Genomic DNA, 16,884 nt, shown 5'->3' with positions numbered 1-16,884 from the left:
AGAACCAGTCTTCATTCTCCAGAAAAAAAACCTAAGAGTTTTAACTAACTCTAACTACAAAGAAACCAACAAACCCACTCCTCATCAAACTGAAAACACTGAAAGTCAAGGACCTGGTCAACTTTAAAACCATTCAACTTACTTATTAAGCTAAAAATAAAAGTAATCATTACCCTACATTACACATTTCCAATTCTCCTCACTTTTTTCAATCTGGAGGAAATTATCCTGATTTGTGTTGGTGATATTTTGGTATTAACAGGCAACTTGATGGTGAATTAAATACAGAGGTGTACATCCACGGGGTTCAGCTGGAGGTTCAACATTTTGGGAATGTAAATCATTTTGATAAAATGGGCTCTTAACAATTGCAAACTGATTATTGCAAAACATTTTCAACTGACATTGACATCTTAAGATAAAAATAAAATGGTTTTTTTTTTCGAAATGATGACTGGTATATGCATTCAGAAATATATAAACTGTAAAACGTTACATTGATCAAACATAACAGCAGATATGCACTATGGATAACTTGACTGCGAGAATAATACTATTGGCATCGTGCGCGAACAACCTACCCTGCTGCGAGGTGAAGAAAACTATGTTGACTGGCAGCTCTGTCGGCCAATCGCAGATCGTCTTGCAAGGGGCTCATTAGGACTTCTGCTAATGGCCTTTGTGTGAAGGCGGGGAAGACTTTGCTCGGTTAGGCTGCTGATTAGCAACAAACAGAAGGTTACGAGTTTAGAAATTGGACTATTTGACGGCCAGACTGGCTCTACGGCTACGTGAGCGGTACCAGCTGTGTCGGGTGTTTAACGAGAGCGTGTAAGGTTTATTTTGGAGGGTGGAACCGGCGGTGAATATTGTAACATTAACGGGCTTGTCGCGGAGGCAAACCTCGCTGTTTCAGGTCGTTGGAAGTGGCGATGCTGGGCTGATAGCTGCGTCATCATGTTGCTTCCTACTCGAGTTGGCAAAAAGAAATCTCAAGTTAAACGCTAGCGGTGAAGCTGCCCGCCGTCATCCAGCACCCGGAGGGCCACTCCCGACCCGTGGATCGGATGGAAAGCGGGCTGCAGGGGAGCGGTTGGCGGTGAAGTGTGTTGACGTGGTTGCCGTTTTAAACCGGAGACTTTTACATCACTTGGTTGGGGAGCAGTTGGCGCGATAGTCTGCATTAATTATCTTCACTTCGATAGACACTTAAACACATTTCTATTGATGTTGTTCAGCCAGTTAAACCACATATTTGTACAGAATTGTTACTGGATGTTTTTTTTATTATCAGAAGACATTGATTATAGTATTTTTGGGATGTAAACGTCTTAAAGGTAGTTAAAGTGATGCTTTCACTGACTGACAGACAGGGTACAAAGCAAGACCCCCACCCAGTCTAATGCTGCCTCCTCCAACCTGATGGACACTTTCTTCCTAGGTGACAAAACAAGCTTTTATAAGCCATAATGACGAAACCACTTGACTCGTAGCCTTTCCTTAATATTTCCAGAAGTGTTTTCAGAATTATTGTAAGGGGGGGGTCTCTGGTTTGTTGTTGTTGTCACCTGATCCACGTGGATCAGGTCAGTGAGAGGTGTTTGGCTCTATCTCCACCCTCACGCAATAGGGTCTTGTTAAGGGTTAGTGTTAAAAAACTTTAAGAAGCCGTTTCACAGTTTTGGACAAAAGAGGAAAACACCGGTTTAACATGGCCGGGGACTGTGCCCATGCCGCCGTTCATTACGCGACCGCAGAGACGTTTAGTCCATCCAAACCCTGGTCGGATGAAGACGGAGAGAGAGCCGGAGTGATGGAGGCAGCCGGGAACTGTGCAGGGCTTGGACCCCCTGCACGGTGGTCCTCCAACTTTGAGATGATAGAGGGGTTGCTGTACCGAAAAAAACTGGAGAAGGGCTTCATCAACTACCGGGAAGTTTTGGATGAGGACCGGAGACTTGAGGCTCTTTCCACCTTTCACAAGAGGAGGAGGCCTGGCCAGCCTCACCTCTCCTTGGAGGAGACTTACAAATGTGTGGCTGAAAACTACTGGTGGGAGGGTATGGACATCACTGCATGCCTTACACATGTTTAACAAAAGGGGTTATTCATTTCTGACATGTAGGCAACATTTAGATAACTAATGATTACATCAGTCATAGATTAGGACAAATGAATGAATGAATTCTTTCTTTTTCAAATGAGACAAAATTTGATCTCTGTCTTGACATTGTTGATGTGTGTTTTCTTAACAGGGATGTACTTCCATATCAGAGATTTTGTCTTAGCCTGTCAAGAGTGTCAGAAGCAGCGCACCAAAAACGCAGAGGTAAATTCATGTCATTGGCCCATTGGCTGATCTGAAACATCAAACTCTCCTTGTGATCATTTCCATCATCTTTTTTTAAAACTTTTAAATACTTTTGGTTGTTACCATTTTTCAGCATCTATCACAATTTGATTCACACACTGTGTAAACGCTGCACTCACACTTTAAAGTCCCCAACAAGTGCTTTCTCACATTTATTCGTATAATCCTGCCTCTGTCGTTGCCCCCAGGCGCAGGGTCGTAGAAGATGTGTCACGAAGACGATGTCATCGCACAGCGCCGACATGCTGAGCAAGCTGAGGAGTCAGCGGGAGGCGGGGCTGTTCTGTGACATTACCCTGCGGACCAACGGGCGATCCTACTCGGCCCACAGAGCCGTGCTGGCAGCAGTCAGCGATCACTTCCAGGAAATCTTCACAGACATGGATTCAAGCATGAAAGCAGACATAGATCTCACTGGTAAGATCAGATGACTCAAGGCCAAAATAAGACCAGGGAACACCACAGCTTGTGTTTTTGTTCAGTTAAGGGCCTGAGTTAAAGTACCTTAAAGAGTCTGTATCTCGTGCCCTGATTGAGTCAGTCCACTGCCATGGACAGGAACTGTAACAACCGTTTTGGCATTTTAGTATCTATAAACCTACACCTATTTAAAGCAAAAAAAAATAGCCATATGTGTGTAGGTTAAAAAAATATTGGGTTTAAACTACTGTCTTAATGTTTTCTGAATTATTTTTGTCTTTAAACTTTTGCAACACTAGAGCGCTGTTTACAGATGACATGCTCTAGACATTTCCAGGACATACAGGCCCTGATGTTTTCCAGAACTTTTCTTTTATACATGCACCTCACTGTGTCAGATAAGGACTCAGTTTGGAATAGCTAAGTGCTGAGAATCTGAACAGCTGTGGGATTTTTTCTGTTTGTTTTTTGACGCCAGCAACATGGGTGGAAACTAGTATTCTTGTAGTGTACTCTGGCTTTAATTTTCATCTGCTGTCATCAGTTGAGGCTACTAGTGAGGTTTAGATTAAAGAGATGGGAAAAAAAAGTCAGGTGCCGTAAATCAAAGCCGTCAGTAGGTATTTGTAATGATCAAACACTTCAGTGTTTTAGCAAAAAGAGTAACAAACTTTATTTGTATCACACTTTAAAAAAAAAAAAAAAAACATTTATTCTACAAAGTGCTTTGACAACGCAGGAGCAAACATAACAACAACACATGTTACACGCAAATCATGACAACTGTGCAACCCACGGAAGAGACGCGCAACCGACAACAACAAAACCCAAACAAGAACCGGGCCAACATCAGAACCCAAACATCAGAATTCAAGCAATAATGACTCGGGCAACAAAATGATCCCAAAACAAACAACAGGATACAAACACTAAACTCCTACTCGGGAATACATTACCCATAATTCCCACAACGTAATTTAAAAGGTTAATCGATAAAAAGACATGATCAAAAACTCAAGTGTCAACGATGATCCCATTAGGTATCTCACAGTTCTTTGACTCCATACACACTGTGTTCTTCTCTTGTCTCACCAAAGTAAAGGTAAACCGTGAGGAAATATTGCAGCAGTAAATAATTCCACATACTGTTTTGCACAGATGTCTTGAGGAGGCTCTCGTTCCCTTATGACCACCTCTAAACGTTGTCTCCATCCTGAAAGTTTTCTGTAAGAGTTCAAAAGTAAATGGCTGATTTTTATTCTGTTGATCAACCCGTCTGTCCGTTGACTGATGTCATGATCAATGTAATAATGTTTCACCTATGCATTGGCCCTCCAATTGGTGAAGCAGCTATCTGATTAATCTCCACTCGAATGCAGTCACATGATGGAACACCTGACTTGAGTTGAGGTCATCAGTCGTTATCAATGATCTGTTGTAAAAAAAAAAAATAGAGAGAGAGAGACACACAGTGCACTGATAATACAGGTTAAAGATTACTGCATATATCAGCTGTACTGTTCCTTTTTTTTTATTTTATTTTTTTAGAAAGGTTGTCGATTTGTTTGCTCTGAATTGGGACACAACCAAAGTCTGTCTGCTCGTAGTTTGTGTCGTTGACGTGTGTCATCAGATCAGATTAAATCTGAGCAGATTAAAAGCAGCTATTCTCGCCTCCACCACGTTCCCAGTGTATCTCTCTGTCCTTCTGTTTATACTGAGCCCACTTCATCTCACCCCCTGATTGACCAGCAGGGTTCAGCATGTCTAATGAAAGCTCCGTTTTACCTCCTTCAGGTTTCAGTGAGGACAGCCTCTTGTCTCTGCTGGAGTTCTCCTACTCCTCGACTCTCAGCGTTCGCCAGGAGGACTTACCGGAGGTCATCGCCATGGCCCGCCACCTGGGCATGTGGCCCGCCGTGGAGGCGTGCTCTGCTCTCATGAAGGAGCAGGAACAGAAACCCCAACATGGCAAAGGATTCACTCTTGCCTGTCACCGGCAGCAGAAGGAAAGCAAGAAGAAAGGGGTTTTGGGATTCGGGGACACTATGGACAGAAGCTTTGGTCTAACTCTGGAGGCATCAGATGAGTCTTTCGATGGAAGTCCAAGGTGGAATTTGCGGAGGACACCAAAACCCCAAAGCCCTAACGGTCTCCCTCTGAGTCCAACACACAGGATGAAGCTTATGGACTTTAAATCTCCCTCTTCTAAGAAAGCCACTACACCCCGACACAGCACATGCTCCCCACAGTCTCACAACTACTTGCCCAAGTCACCATCAAACACCCGTCTGCTGCGCTCAACTCCTGGAGCCGCCAAGGAGGTTCAGAGGTTGCTGCCGAAGCCTGAGACCCCTCGACGGAACAAAAAACCACATCCCATCAGCCGGCTTTTGTGCCCGTCCAGGATGAGGCAGGGTGCTGCATGCAGCCCCGTGAGGGTGAAGCAGGAGGTAGAGGAGGTCGGAGTGGACGAAGAGGATTATGCGAGGGCACAGGAGAAATACAAGCTGATGAATGTTCTCGGGTTGCAGAGGACCGCCCTCCTACCCAGACCTGAAGATCTGATCGGCTGGAGACAAAAGAAACGGCTGAGGAAGCTGAAGGCTAACAATTATTCCCTAACTAAGAGGCGGAAACCTCGCTCCACTTCTCCGGGACTTCCGTACGGGGATGTGACGCTGTCACTCCCTCTCTGTAATCCTGTCAACACTCGCCTCCTCAACAAGTCGGGAAAGCCCAAGCTCGCGGGTCTCACCGCCGATCAGGTGAGTGCAAAGAGGCCGAAGATCATCTCCAGACGTGTCCCACCCAGTGACAGAAGCATGCGGAGTAAAGGCGCGTTACCTGACATGTTTCTGCCGTGTCCTGGCGGGAGGGAGCTCAGACGATCAGCGAGGAAGGGCGAAGGTGCCCAACCTCCAGCGCAGAAGCCTCTACGGCACAAAAGCAACAAAACTCTGGTGCGAAACATGGTCAGGATCAAGCAAGAGCCGGCTGACTACTCCATCTCAGGTCTTTCACTCGCATCAAACGGTAGCTGTGGCATCACGCCGAAGAAGGCCCCGCCCACACAGAGGACGCAGGCCAGCAATAAGGTCCCTGTAGAGACGGTAAGAGTGCTGCGTTACAACAGCGGCCGACCAGCAGGAAAGGCGAAGCTAAGGCGGGGCTTCATGAGGGAGGTGGAGAAGACAAAGTGTCAGCCCAGAGAGGAAGATGGTCCAGGACAGAAGGGGTTCATGGACAGCGGCCCGAGAACAAAGGTGGATGAACCGTGTGGATTCCAGTTCACAGAGCAGGCACCCCCACCTTCCATCTACAACCACCCTCTTTACAAAGTCATCAAAGAGGAGCCAGCAGACCCAGTGCCAGTGGGTGGACCTTTCTCTGATCCTCCGTCCCCAGACCTGGGCAAACGCCAGAGCAAGCCCCCCATCAAGCTGCTGGACTCGGGCTTCCTGTTCAGCTTCTGTCGGCCAGCAGGCGGTGCGATGGCCGTGCTGAAGAAAGAGGAGGAGAGCGTGGATATCTGCCTAACGCGCTCGGTGTCACAGGTCAGGGAGAAGTTCGGCGAGTCTCCTCACAGGACGCTCAGAGCAAGAGCGCCCCCCACTCTGTCGGTCGTGAAGAGAGAGAGGGAGGAGAGGAGCGTGAGTCAGAGCAAGGCGCAGAGAGCCAGGCCAAACTCTCGAAACAACACTCATCACACAGCTAAGGCTGTCCGTTCAAAGGCCAAAGCTGCTAAGCCAAAGGTAAATATAGGAGTTGGAACTTCTCCTTGATAGTGATTTTAATGAACCATTAGCCAGCCAGGAATAAGGCAGTATAAAAGAACCCTAGATCTTACTGGTGTATCCTACAATCCACCTCACCTAACCTCAGTATAATCTGTACACGTAGCTGGAATTATTTATCAAATTACTGTTGGAATTGATTTTTAAGATATGCCTTCGCCTTCTTTCCTTTCATCGTTTCTGTTTTTCCTCATGAAGAAGACATCTGTGATCTAAGAACTTCAGTAAGTTCATGCGTGATTTTCTGTTCCCCTGATTTCCAGCAACAAGCTGCGCCGCTCCCTGTGAGCAGCAGGAGCTGTGTCATCACGGATTCTGTACGTCGGGCCAGGCTAAAGCAGCTCCGCGGGCCTCGCAGTCAAGTCCCCAAACTCCCCAAGGCGGCCCACGCATGTGTGCAGTGTCCGGCCTCCTACAACGACTGCGACGCTCTAATCATGCATCGCCTCCGGCACATCGAGGGCAAGCACTGGCCCTGTCTGGTAAGCCCTGGTTTTACATTAAGCTCCTGTGAGGAACTTTTGCTTTGCATCGAATTTGGCAAACCCCTGTGAACACAAAGTACACCTTATCTCCTCAGTCTCTTTGCTGGTTTTGTCCTGTACTCGGGTAACTTTGCTTCTTCTTCTTCTTTTTTTTTTTTCTTTTTTTCTTACAAAAAGCTCATTCGGCTGTTAACAGTTAAATCCTCCAGAATATTTGCTCCAGAAAATAAAGACAAACATTCTTCTATCGTCTGACACCTTCCCCGCAGCAGCAGTTTCTGACATTAAAAAATAACTACCGTAAATTCCGGACTATTGAGCGCACCTGGATATAAGCCGCACCGGCTAAAAATAGGTAAAAAAATGTATTTGTACATATATAAGCCGCACTTGATTATAAGCCGCAGGTGTCCACGTTATAACAAGAGCTATTTACACAGAAAGACGTGACACAAAGACATTTTTTTAACTTTTAATGAAATACGTACTACTTGTAACATCCGCAAATATGAAGCCTACTGTAAATCCTTTATCAAACAGTGTCTGTAACGCGGCTGATGAAAAAGATTACCGTAATATATTACGGTAATCACACAGGATTACACAGGAAAAAGTCCATCCATTCACTGCCTCAGAATGACTTCATTACTCACTTCCTCAGTCTCTTTTTCGTTGTCGCTGTCAGTGTCAACTTTACGTGCAGCAGCTCTATTTCCTTCTTTGACAGCCAGGTCGATCGCCTTTAACTTGAAAGCGGCATCATATGTATTTCTCCGTGTGTTTTCCATGATGAGGGTGCGTGCATAAAGCGCAAAATGACTGATATTAAGATCCGATGTGACGAAGTCAAATGTTTTTGCGGCACAAGCTCATTGTCCCGCAAGAAAAATCCATAAATAAGCCGCATCGTTTTAAAAGCCGCAGTGTTAAAAACCGCGACAAAAAGTAGCGGCTTATAGTCCGAAATTTACGGTAAATAGAAATGATCAGTGTCCTCACTGATGGTCTTGTTTGCTTCTGAAGGTCACAAATAGACGTCCTTAGTATGAATTTATCTGTTTCATAACCACCATAACCCGTTTCCTGTTTTTGATGTAATATTCAAATATTTTGAGATTTTGGATTTTTATGTTTTTTATGAGCTGTAATCATGTAGATTAAAACAAAAGAAGGCTTGAAATCTTTCACTTTTTTTCTCATGAATTTCGAATATTTAAAAGTTTCACTTTTTGATAAAACATAGGAACAAAATAAACTTAACAGTTGAGCTGCACCTGTATGTTACAATTTAAACTATATTTAAACAGTTGCAGATGACTTTAAAGTGTTCTTTCTTTGTTTTGTAAAATGTGGTTGATTACGATCGATAGTTGAAAGATGTTAAAAGGCCGGACTGATCTCTTTATATAGAATTTTTATTTCTCATCAGAACTCTCTGCACCGGTTGGGGATACTTGCCTTGACTTCTTCCAAACATATTAAAACATGCTCTTCCCCTCTCTTCTCTGTAGCTCTGCAGTAAGACGTTTTTTCGACTGAGAAATGTAAGAAACCACATCCGCACCCATGACCCCAAGTTGTACAAATGCCGGAGCTGCATCGCTTCCGGCTCCTGAGGCAGCCGGACGCTCGGCTCCATCAGAGAATCTAAGGTAAGGGAGGGTGACCACTTCCAAGTTCCTACACACTGCAGCACGATGTAATCACATGTGGTCAACATCTGCACAGATTTGATTGGAGAACGTTGTTTAACACCGGTTTTTATTTTGTTCTAGGGTGAAGGCTGTCGGTGTCTGACTGCAGCGAGCAGGCTGATCGATGCAGCAGCTTGTACATAATGCATCCGTCACACACAAGCACAAGGGTCTGTGGAAAGGAATAGTGACTCCGATTCTAATCATTGGAGCTGTCAGTTACTCCTAATGTTATTTAAATAACCCAGCTAAGGTTGCCGATCCTGTTAGCGTCCACACAGAAGGTTAAACTTGAACATTACACTCAGGGGGTGGGGATTGTGATGCCACGGTATTTAACATCACGGTTGTGTATAAAATGAAATGTAAAGTGATTGTTAAAACTGTTACTGCTACTTTAATGTTATTTTTCTATGTATAGATGAATTTTGAGTGCACTTATATCATAGCTTATGTGGTAAACCTAAGAAAGTGGTGTTGAAGTTTTGAAGTCCAGGGCGGGAATACTTGAAGTGATGGAAGCGCTCGAGGGATTACTTGAAGTCAGAGAGGAGGGGGGCGGGGGGGGGTCTGGGGAGTGAGATGGTCCTTTGGGTGTATAAGTGGATTTTTGTCGTCTTTGAAGGTGTGCTAACGTTTTTAATGACCCCACTAGTTTTCCTCCTTTCGTGATCTGCTCGTCTCTCAAAGCCCAAGAGGTGGATATTTGACTCTGGTATGGTGACACCGCTGCATGTGTATCTGCAGGCTATTGTAGTCCACTGTCTATCTTACGTCTGCCTATTTAAAAAAGGGAAACGTGTTTCGTTTTTAATGTGAAATTCTGAGCAGTAACCCACACTGATGTGTCATTACAAACTTTGAATTGATCTCCCCTTCCACTTCAATCCAAGCCATGGATTTCAAATCCCCCTCCTGCTGATTAAATGCAATGTGTTCACATCAAGAGATGTTTATGTTTCACTCATTGATTTTACAAATAAACAAGCTGTCTCTTGCTATCTGTTAAAAGGCTGAATAAATGTTTGCTTTTTATATCCTTTTATTCTTCAGTTACATTTTTTACAAAATGTATAAAACACTGTGAGTCTAAGAAAGTGTGGAGAGTTCCTTCCTACAAGAGATGTATAAATAATAGAGAGATCCAGACTGTAGCCATGTTGGATCACCAACGTGTCAAAACAAAAAATCTCAGGATGAACCTTTTGTTTGGATTCATCTGTTATGTTGCCAAACGTTAACAGAAACTACAGAATAGAACAAATTTGTTTGGTAATTGTGTGTTTATATTTAAAAGCTGTAGATTTTGGACTCTTGTTCTGATGGATCAGGAAAAAAAAATTAAACAGTCGTAGATGCAGGACGTCATTAGTAATGCTTTTCTAAAGCTTTATAAACAACATTGGGGGAGAATTAGATTCATGCAACTGCAAATATGATTTTTTTGTCTTTGTACAGAATAATAGATCCATCCAAAATAGCAATTTGGTTAATCTCTTCTTGGCAGACTTTGCTATAATTGACAGTTTAGATCTGATGCTTCTGCTCAGGATTCAGGAGAACATTACACATCAGGAGGGAGGATGAAAACTTAAGCGACGACCCTCTTTAGGAAGTGATTCAGGAGGAATGAGGATGAGTTTTGAATCATTTCTCCTTGCTCTCTTCTGACTGACTAATAATCTGTGGCAAAAAAAGAAAAGGTTTTTTTCGCTCATACAGACAATGTTATAAGTAACATTTAAAATGAAACTTTGATGATCCCTTAAAAATGTTCCAAGCAGCTACATGTTGGGCAAGGAAATGTGAAAGAATGACAAGAGGGTGAAAGACAGGCAAGGCACTCGCTGCCTTTAAGCGAAATTCATCGTTTCAGATCCAAAACTGAGTTTGTACCTCTGGAAAGGAGTAGTCAAGGGAAACGAAGAATTTTGAAAGCCCATCATCACAAAAGGTACAGTCACAAATTATGAACAAACTCAGGAAATTGTTGAGAAAAAATTGGGGATTGGGAAAGTAGTCCCAGGTGGTATTGTATGGATGCAACGCTTGAGACTTTGTGTGATTAGTGAGGATTTGATCTGCTATCCATACTAAAGATTAACTGCAGTCTAATAGGCCAAAGATGCTGGAAGCTGTTAGAGCTCATGGTATGGAAGGACGAGATGTGTAAGATGGATTTCAAGTTTATTTTGTCGCCCCTTCGTGATCGCTCCCTGCCTTCAACACTGACGAGTGAATTATATCCCAATTCTTGTGACGTTTGAGATTGATACTTGATTGATTCATTTTTTTGTCTGCTTTCATGATTTATCAATGACTTGGATGAAAACGTTAAAGCTGGGTCCTTTAAACCAACAGTACCCTCACCTGACACTAGATGGTAGCCTACACTAAAGGGTACGGTTTCTGTATCATAACAATAAGACTACAATGCAAAATGGTTCCAGCCAGTTACCTACTTTTGAAAAAAAAAAAAAAACTTGAGACACGTTGAGCCTGAAATATTCAAACGTTTGCTTAAATATATTTTTATTCTTTAATTTGAAAGTGTATACTCTTTAATCGAAATTGAAAATAAAACATTTAAAAATGATTATGGACACTAAACTCTGCTGCTTTTTGAGTTTGGGGTTTGAATGTTATATGATTGCATAGAGTGAATGAATTGAGCAATTATAGCTGATATTACATTAATACACTACTTGAGCATAAAGAAGACTTACACTGCTAATAGTGTCCTGCTGGCTGTAATGATAACTCAAATGGCTATAAAGCAAATATAGAGATGTTAACCTGAGAATACCATTAGCTTCAGCATATGTTGCAGCTTATTATAGAGTAAAACTCTCAGTGCCCTCACACTGCAGCATTATCTGGGGGCCTGGGTATACTTTTTCAGACTCATAACCGACAGGGCTTACTTGGGTTACCCTTGTCCCACCACTGACTGCATATGTGGGCTTATGTGAGTTTAGGGAGCCATGGAGAGTACGCCCAGGAACAGCTGACAATTTATGCTAGTGGGGCCCCCACATTCTCAGGGAGAGCGAGAGAAGAGGGGGAGGGAGAAGGAGAGAGGGGAAAAGGGGGGACTAAGGGAGAGTAAAAGGGTAAGGAGTGGACAAGAGACAGCAGACAGGGGTGAGAGAAAGAGAGAGAGAGTGGGGAGGAAAGAAAGGAGGGAGGAGAGGGAAAAGGAGGCTGTCTTGTTTGTAGCTTGTCAGCAATTGCTTGAGACAAGCTTCCCTTCCATGTGTGAAAGCTACTTGGCAGGAATGCTTGGACTGTACCAAGTGCAGCAAGGCAAGAGGGGGGTTCCGCAGGAGGAACAGACCCCGGATTGAAGAGCCAGTGTGTGGCTGAAGTAATCCTTCGGCGGTGTCGGCTCTTTGATGTTGTATCTTGTGTGTGTGTGTGTGTGTGTGTGTGTGTGTGTGTGGTGTGTGTGTGGTGTGTGTGTGTGTGTGTGTGTGGGGAGAGGAGGGAGGGATCTGTGTGAGTGTGTGTGGGTGTGAAAGGGGCTGGAGAGAGCGTTTCTGTATGGATATGTGCTCTCTCTCTCTCTCTCTCTCTCTCTCTCTCTCTCTCTCTCTCTCTCTCTCTCTCTCTCTCTCGCTCTCCCCAGCAGCAACAAAAGAGAGGGTATGAGACACCCCCTGCCACCCCTTCCTCCCTCCTCCTTTCCCCAGCTCTCAAGAGAAAGAAAGCAAAAAAAAAAAAGGAAAAGAAGATGATGAAACCTGAAGTGGTCCTGCAGTGTGAATTGTGTGTTTGCTCATACGTGCATCTGAATGTTTGTCTTATTGTGTGTTTGTGTGTGCGTGTGGTTCTGCATGCCAGCCAGTGTGAATAGCTTCTCCAATTTAATCTGTTTACTAACAATCTAGTGTGTATTCTGTCTGTTTATGCTATTTATGTGTGTGTCTTTGCGCGTGTGTGTGTGTGTCAAGACCAGTCTGTGGGTGGGTGTCTGCCTGCAGTCGAGTGTGGTCATGTTATGTGTTTTCTCCCCAGTAGAGGCTGTTATTGTCCTAAGAATGTGTGTTGTGTTTCAGTATCACTGTGTGTGTGTGTGTGTGTGTGTGTGCGTTGATGTGCTTGTGCGCTAGGGTCAATCTCAAGAAGCCTGTTGCTGTCTCGCTTCCGACTTTGCTCTTCATCGGGTGGAATCACAGTTGGAAATGGGCTCCTGTAGGATTCCGTCCCTCTGGCTTCATTATTCCCAAAGTCTTCGCTGAACAAACGTGCAAAAACACACATTCCTGCATGCCAGACCAGAATATTATACCGGTAACAACAGTCTGACCTTAATGTTATATCTTGGACATATTTACTGAATACTCTTTTCCTCTATTTTATTTCCACTCTCATCTAGTGTGTGTGTGTGTGTGTGTGTGTGTGTGTGTAAAGCAGTGAAGTTTGAGGATGTCCTGTCAACAGCAGCTTCTAGGTTACACAAGGATGTGAAAGCTCCTCTCATCATCTGTTTCCAAGGCTTGGGATGCAGATTTAAATGAAGTAGGCCGTGAAAAATGTTCAGGATGTCAAAATGTATCGGGGTGAAGGCGTTTATGTAATTGGAGCACTTGGTGTGCTGGTATACAGCTTTAAAGAGGAAATTCTTAATTACCACTGGAACACAACACACAGTCACATCGCACACACACACATGATAAATACTCACACATAGACTTAGATGCTTAATTTGTGCATGTATGCGTCGGTGCACTGACACATACACCTGAGTGATGCAGTTCATGTAGTAGACTGAGCTGACCTCATTTAAATGTCCTCTTAGGGATGTGCTGAAAAAAACGTCAGGGACAAGGCAAGAAGAAGAGAGACGAAGGGGGAGGAAGAAGATGAGGGGGGGGAGCTTTGAGAAGAGGTGACCAAAATGAGAGCAGAGGGGATGAAAAGGAAGCGGAGGGGAAGAAGAAATGACAGAAGAGGGAAGAGAATCGAGGACATAAGATGATGTGAGGAAAAGAGAGGTTAGAGGAAAGGAAAGGAGAGAAAGGAAGTGAACAGGGTAGGGGGGAGGTAAAAAGAGGAGAGGACAGAAGAAGTGAGGTGAAGAGGACAGATAGAGGAAAAGAGAAGAAAAGAGGAGAGGAGAGAACAAGGAGAAAGAGAAGGGGAGAATGTCAGATGAGGTGAAGGGACATGCTAGAAGAGAAGAGGAAAAGAAAGAAGGGAAGAGATAAAGATGAGTGGTGAGGGGAGGGTGTGAACGGAAAGGAAAAGAAAACAAGAGAGAAGAGGTGTGAGGTGATAGAGAGGAGGAAGGAAAAGAGAGAGGGCAGGAAAGGAGGTGAAGAGGAGAGGTGAAAAGAGATAAGGAGCAGAAGAACGGAGACAGGAGGAGGCTTGTGGAGTAAATAAAAAACGAGGGAGGAAATTTAAATGAGAAGAAAAGTCGTGCAATGTGACGTGAAATGAATAAGGGGAAAGACGAAGATGTAAGGAGAGAAATAAAGAGGAGGAGGAGAGAATGAAAAGAAAAGTAAGAGCAACAAAAAGAGGGGAGGAAAAGACTAAACGAAGGGAGAGGGAGGAGAAGGAAATTAGGCAGGGAGTGAGGAAGCAAGGGGAGGAGAAAAAGATGGGGTAGATGAAAGAGAGGGAAAGTTGAAAGGTAAAAAAGGGGAGGAGAAATGAATGGAGACTGTGGTGAAGAAGAGAAGGAAGGCAGGGATGGAGAGGGAAAGAGGGAGGAGAGGAGGCGGAGGAGGGAAAGGGAGGAGGGTTGATCTCTGGGGTTTGAAGCACATTAGTATTCATGGGGAAGAGGAGGCCACAGACAGCAGAGAAACAGAGGGACCAGACTGGGAGCAGCATACCACACACACTCACACATGCGCACACACACAAACACACACAGAATGTATGTTATATGTGGATTTAGATGACGCTACACTGGGTCTAACCACTCCTTGTGTACTCCTTCTTGTCTAATATCTCCCACTTTACACACATTAACATGTACACAGACACCTGAAAATCCTCTCCAGAGACAGTTTAGCGGTTGAGGCCTCCGAAACCGCAAGCACCCCTGCCGGCCTTGGATCGAATCCCCACCTCAGAAGCATCTCTCCTGTGATTTCACCGCTTCGTATCCCCTTTTCCTGCCTCCTGCTCTGTCAATAAAAGCAAGAACAAACCCGAGATCTGAGGATGTTGATTTTCCTCTTGGAGAAAAAAAAAAAAAAAAAAAGACCTCATCGGCTACCTTGTGTACCTTTAGAAGAGGAGAGGAGCAAAGGAGTGCAAGTGACTCATTTTACTCTGGGAGAGACGGGCAGGGCTTGGCCAAGCTCTGGGGGGAGAGGGGTGGAGGACAAAAAAAAAAAAAAAAAAAAGATTCCACATATCGTGTTGGAGGCCGCATGTGAAAAAAAAACTGACTGTGGCAGGAGGAGAGCAAAAAAGAGAGAGAGAGGGAAGAGGAGGTGGAGGGAGAAACAGCAACACTCTCTGGGTGTTCTATTCTTAGTCTCTGCTCCTCAGACTCAGTGTGTGTGTGTGTGTGTGTGTGTGTGTGTGTGTGTGTGTGTGTGTGTGTGTGCAAGTGTGTGTGTCTGTGTTTGAGAGAGAGAGAGAGAGAGAGAGAGAGAGAGAGAGAGAGAGAGAGAGCATGTGTGGGCAGGCAGGTGGTGTACAGCTGACAGTTGATTTGCTGTGACACCAGACACACTGGCTGCCTTGGACTCCCGTGGCCTAGATATCAGAGTCTCCTGGAAGCCCCTCGCACTCTGTTTCATCAACACATACACAAACACACATTTAATCCCATGCACAAACTCATGTGTTCCTATTTTTTCTCTCTTTCCTGTCCCCCTATCTCTCTGACATGCATATAACATTGTGAGATTGGCAAGCAGGTGGTCTCTACTGTATATCCTTTAGGGTTTGAGGATGGAGAAAACTTAAGAAAAAAGTAGGGATTGGAAGCAGGCGAAAACATGACAGAGACAAACAAGAGTGGGAAGAAGGGAAAAAGAAAGAATGAAAGGTGATAGAGTGCGGGAAGAGGGATAGAGTGAGCGGGAAGAAAAGAGTGGGATCCCATCATGTAAACAGTCTGAAGCACTGCATAGAGATGGAGGAGGCTGTTGCCATGGCGGCAGAGGCTGCATCCTTTTGTTAAAGATGTCACTCAGGGGGAATCAGGGCTAATGAGGAAGGACTTTGCGCCTGCGTGTGTGCGCGGGCGTTCAATGTGTATCTGAGCAACACGGTCTGCTGGTATTCTTGAGTTATTGGTGGTATAATGGCTCGGGAAATAAATAAATAAGTAAAAAAAATTCCAGGCGAGCGCGCATGAGGATGAGTGGGAAATTAAAAATAGAGGAGAGCGGGAGTCAAGCAGGGGTTACACAGAACATGCAGAAAAATGTCAGTGTCATTGGTAAGAAGGGCACAAGGAAGACGAATGTAACTCTGTGTGTGTGTGTGTGTGTGTGTGTGTGTATGTGTGTGTTAGTGTGAACTCTATTGAGACAAGTGATGCGAATGGTTTGGTGTGGCACTGCTGCGTAGGTGGTTTGTTCTGTGTGCTCTCCATCTCACAGCAAATTAGTGAAGAATCAAAGGGAAGCAGGTTTCATTTAATCCTACCCTCCATCTTTCCTTCTTTTTCTCCTCTCCTCTTTCCTCTTTTCTCTTCTCTTCATCCTCGGCAAACAGCCTTGAGCCTCCCACAGAGTGAACGCAGACACCTGCCTGCTCTATCCTGTCTCTCCCTCTCTTTCTGTGTTCGAACCAACACACGCGCGCACATATTTGTTTTGCTGTCAGCAGCGTCATCAAAGAGAGTGAGAGAGGTCTTGGCGCCATTCTTCCATTCTACTCCACTTCCCCCTTCCTCACTTATGTTTCCCTCCTCTTCCTCCTCTCTTTATAGACGGGGATAAATAATTTGATCTGGAGGGCTTTTTGAAATTCCACCACTCTGAGAGGCGTGACGTTAATCTTTTATTATCTTCTCCCTTATTCTTCCTCTCTCCCTTTTCTCTTCCACTCCTTTTTCTCCTTATCTCTCCACCAGACCCCCCCCAAACCCCTACCCTCTTCCCCCATCCCCCCCACCAGCCCCGTCCTTGCAGTATTCT

At 44.6% G+C, this 16,884-nt stretch overlaps 1 protein-coding gene across 1 annotated transcript; it reads left to right on the top strand.

Moving 5' to 3' along the window:
- The first annotated feature begins 594 nt into the window (after positions 1-594).
- On the top strand, positions 595-9,804 carry LOC306832338 (uncharacterized protein). Its single transcript, XM_079356940.1, has 7 exons — positions 595-2,060; positions 2,256-2,329; positions 2,560-2,788; positions 4,589-6,546; positions 6,852-7,070; positions 8,585-8,725; positions 8,849-9,804. The coding sequence occupies exons 1-6, from the start codon at positions 1,712-1,714 to the stop codon at positions 8,687-8,689; spliced, it is 2,934 nt and encodes a 977-aa protein (XP_079213066.1). The 5' UTR covers positions 595-1,711; the 3' UTR covers positions 8,690-8,725; positions 8,849-9,804.
- Positions 9,805-16,884: the final 7,080 nt, after the last annotated feature.

This window comes from Symphodus melops (genome assembly GCF_947650265.1).
Source record: "Symphodus melops genome assembly, chromosome: 12".
Lineage (NCBI taxonomy): Eukaryota > Metazoa > Chordata > Actinopteri > Labriformes > Labridae > Symphodus > Symphodus melops.
This window is presented reverse-complemented; position numbering and strand designations above follow the sequence as displayed.

Excerpts from the sequence above, each read along its gene's own strand:
- LOC306832338 (XM_079356940.1), top strand. The coding sequence starts at position 1,712 with ATGGCCGGGGACTGTGCCCATGCCGCCGTTCATTACGCGACCGCAGAG. Across the intron at positions 2,789-4,588 it reads AGCAGACATAGATCTCACTG|GTTTCAGTGAGGACAGCCTC; the intron begins GTAAGATCAGAT and ends TACCTCCTTCAG. Across the intron at positions 7,071-8,584 it reads GCAAGCACTGGCCCTGTCTG|CTCTGCAGTAAGACGTTTTT; the intron begins GTAAGCCCTGGT and ends TCTTCTCTGTAG.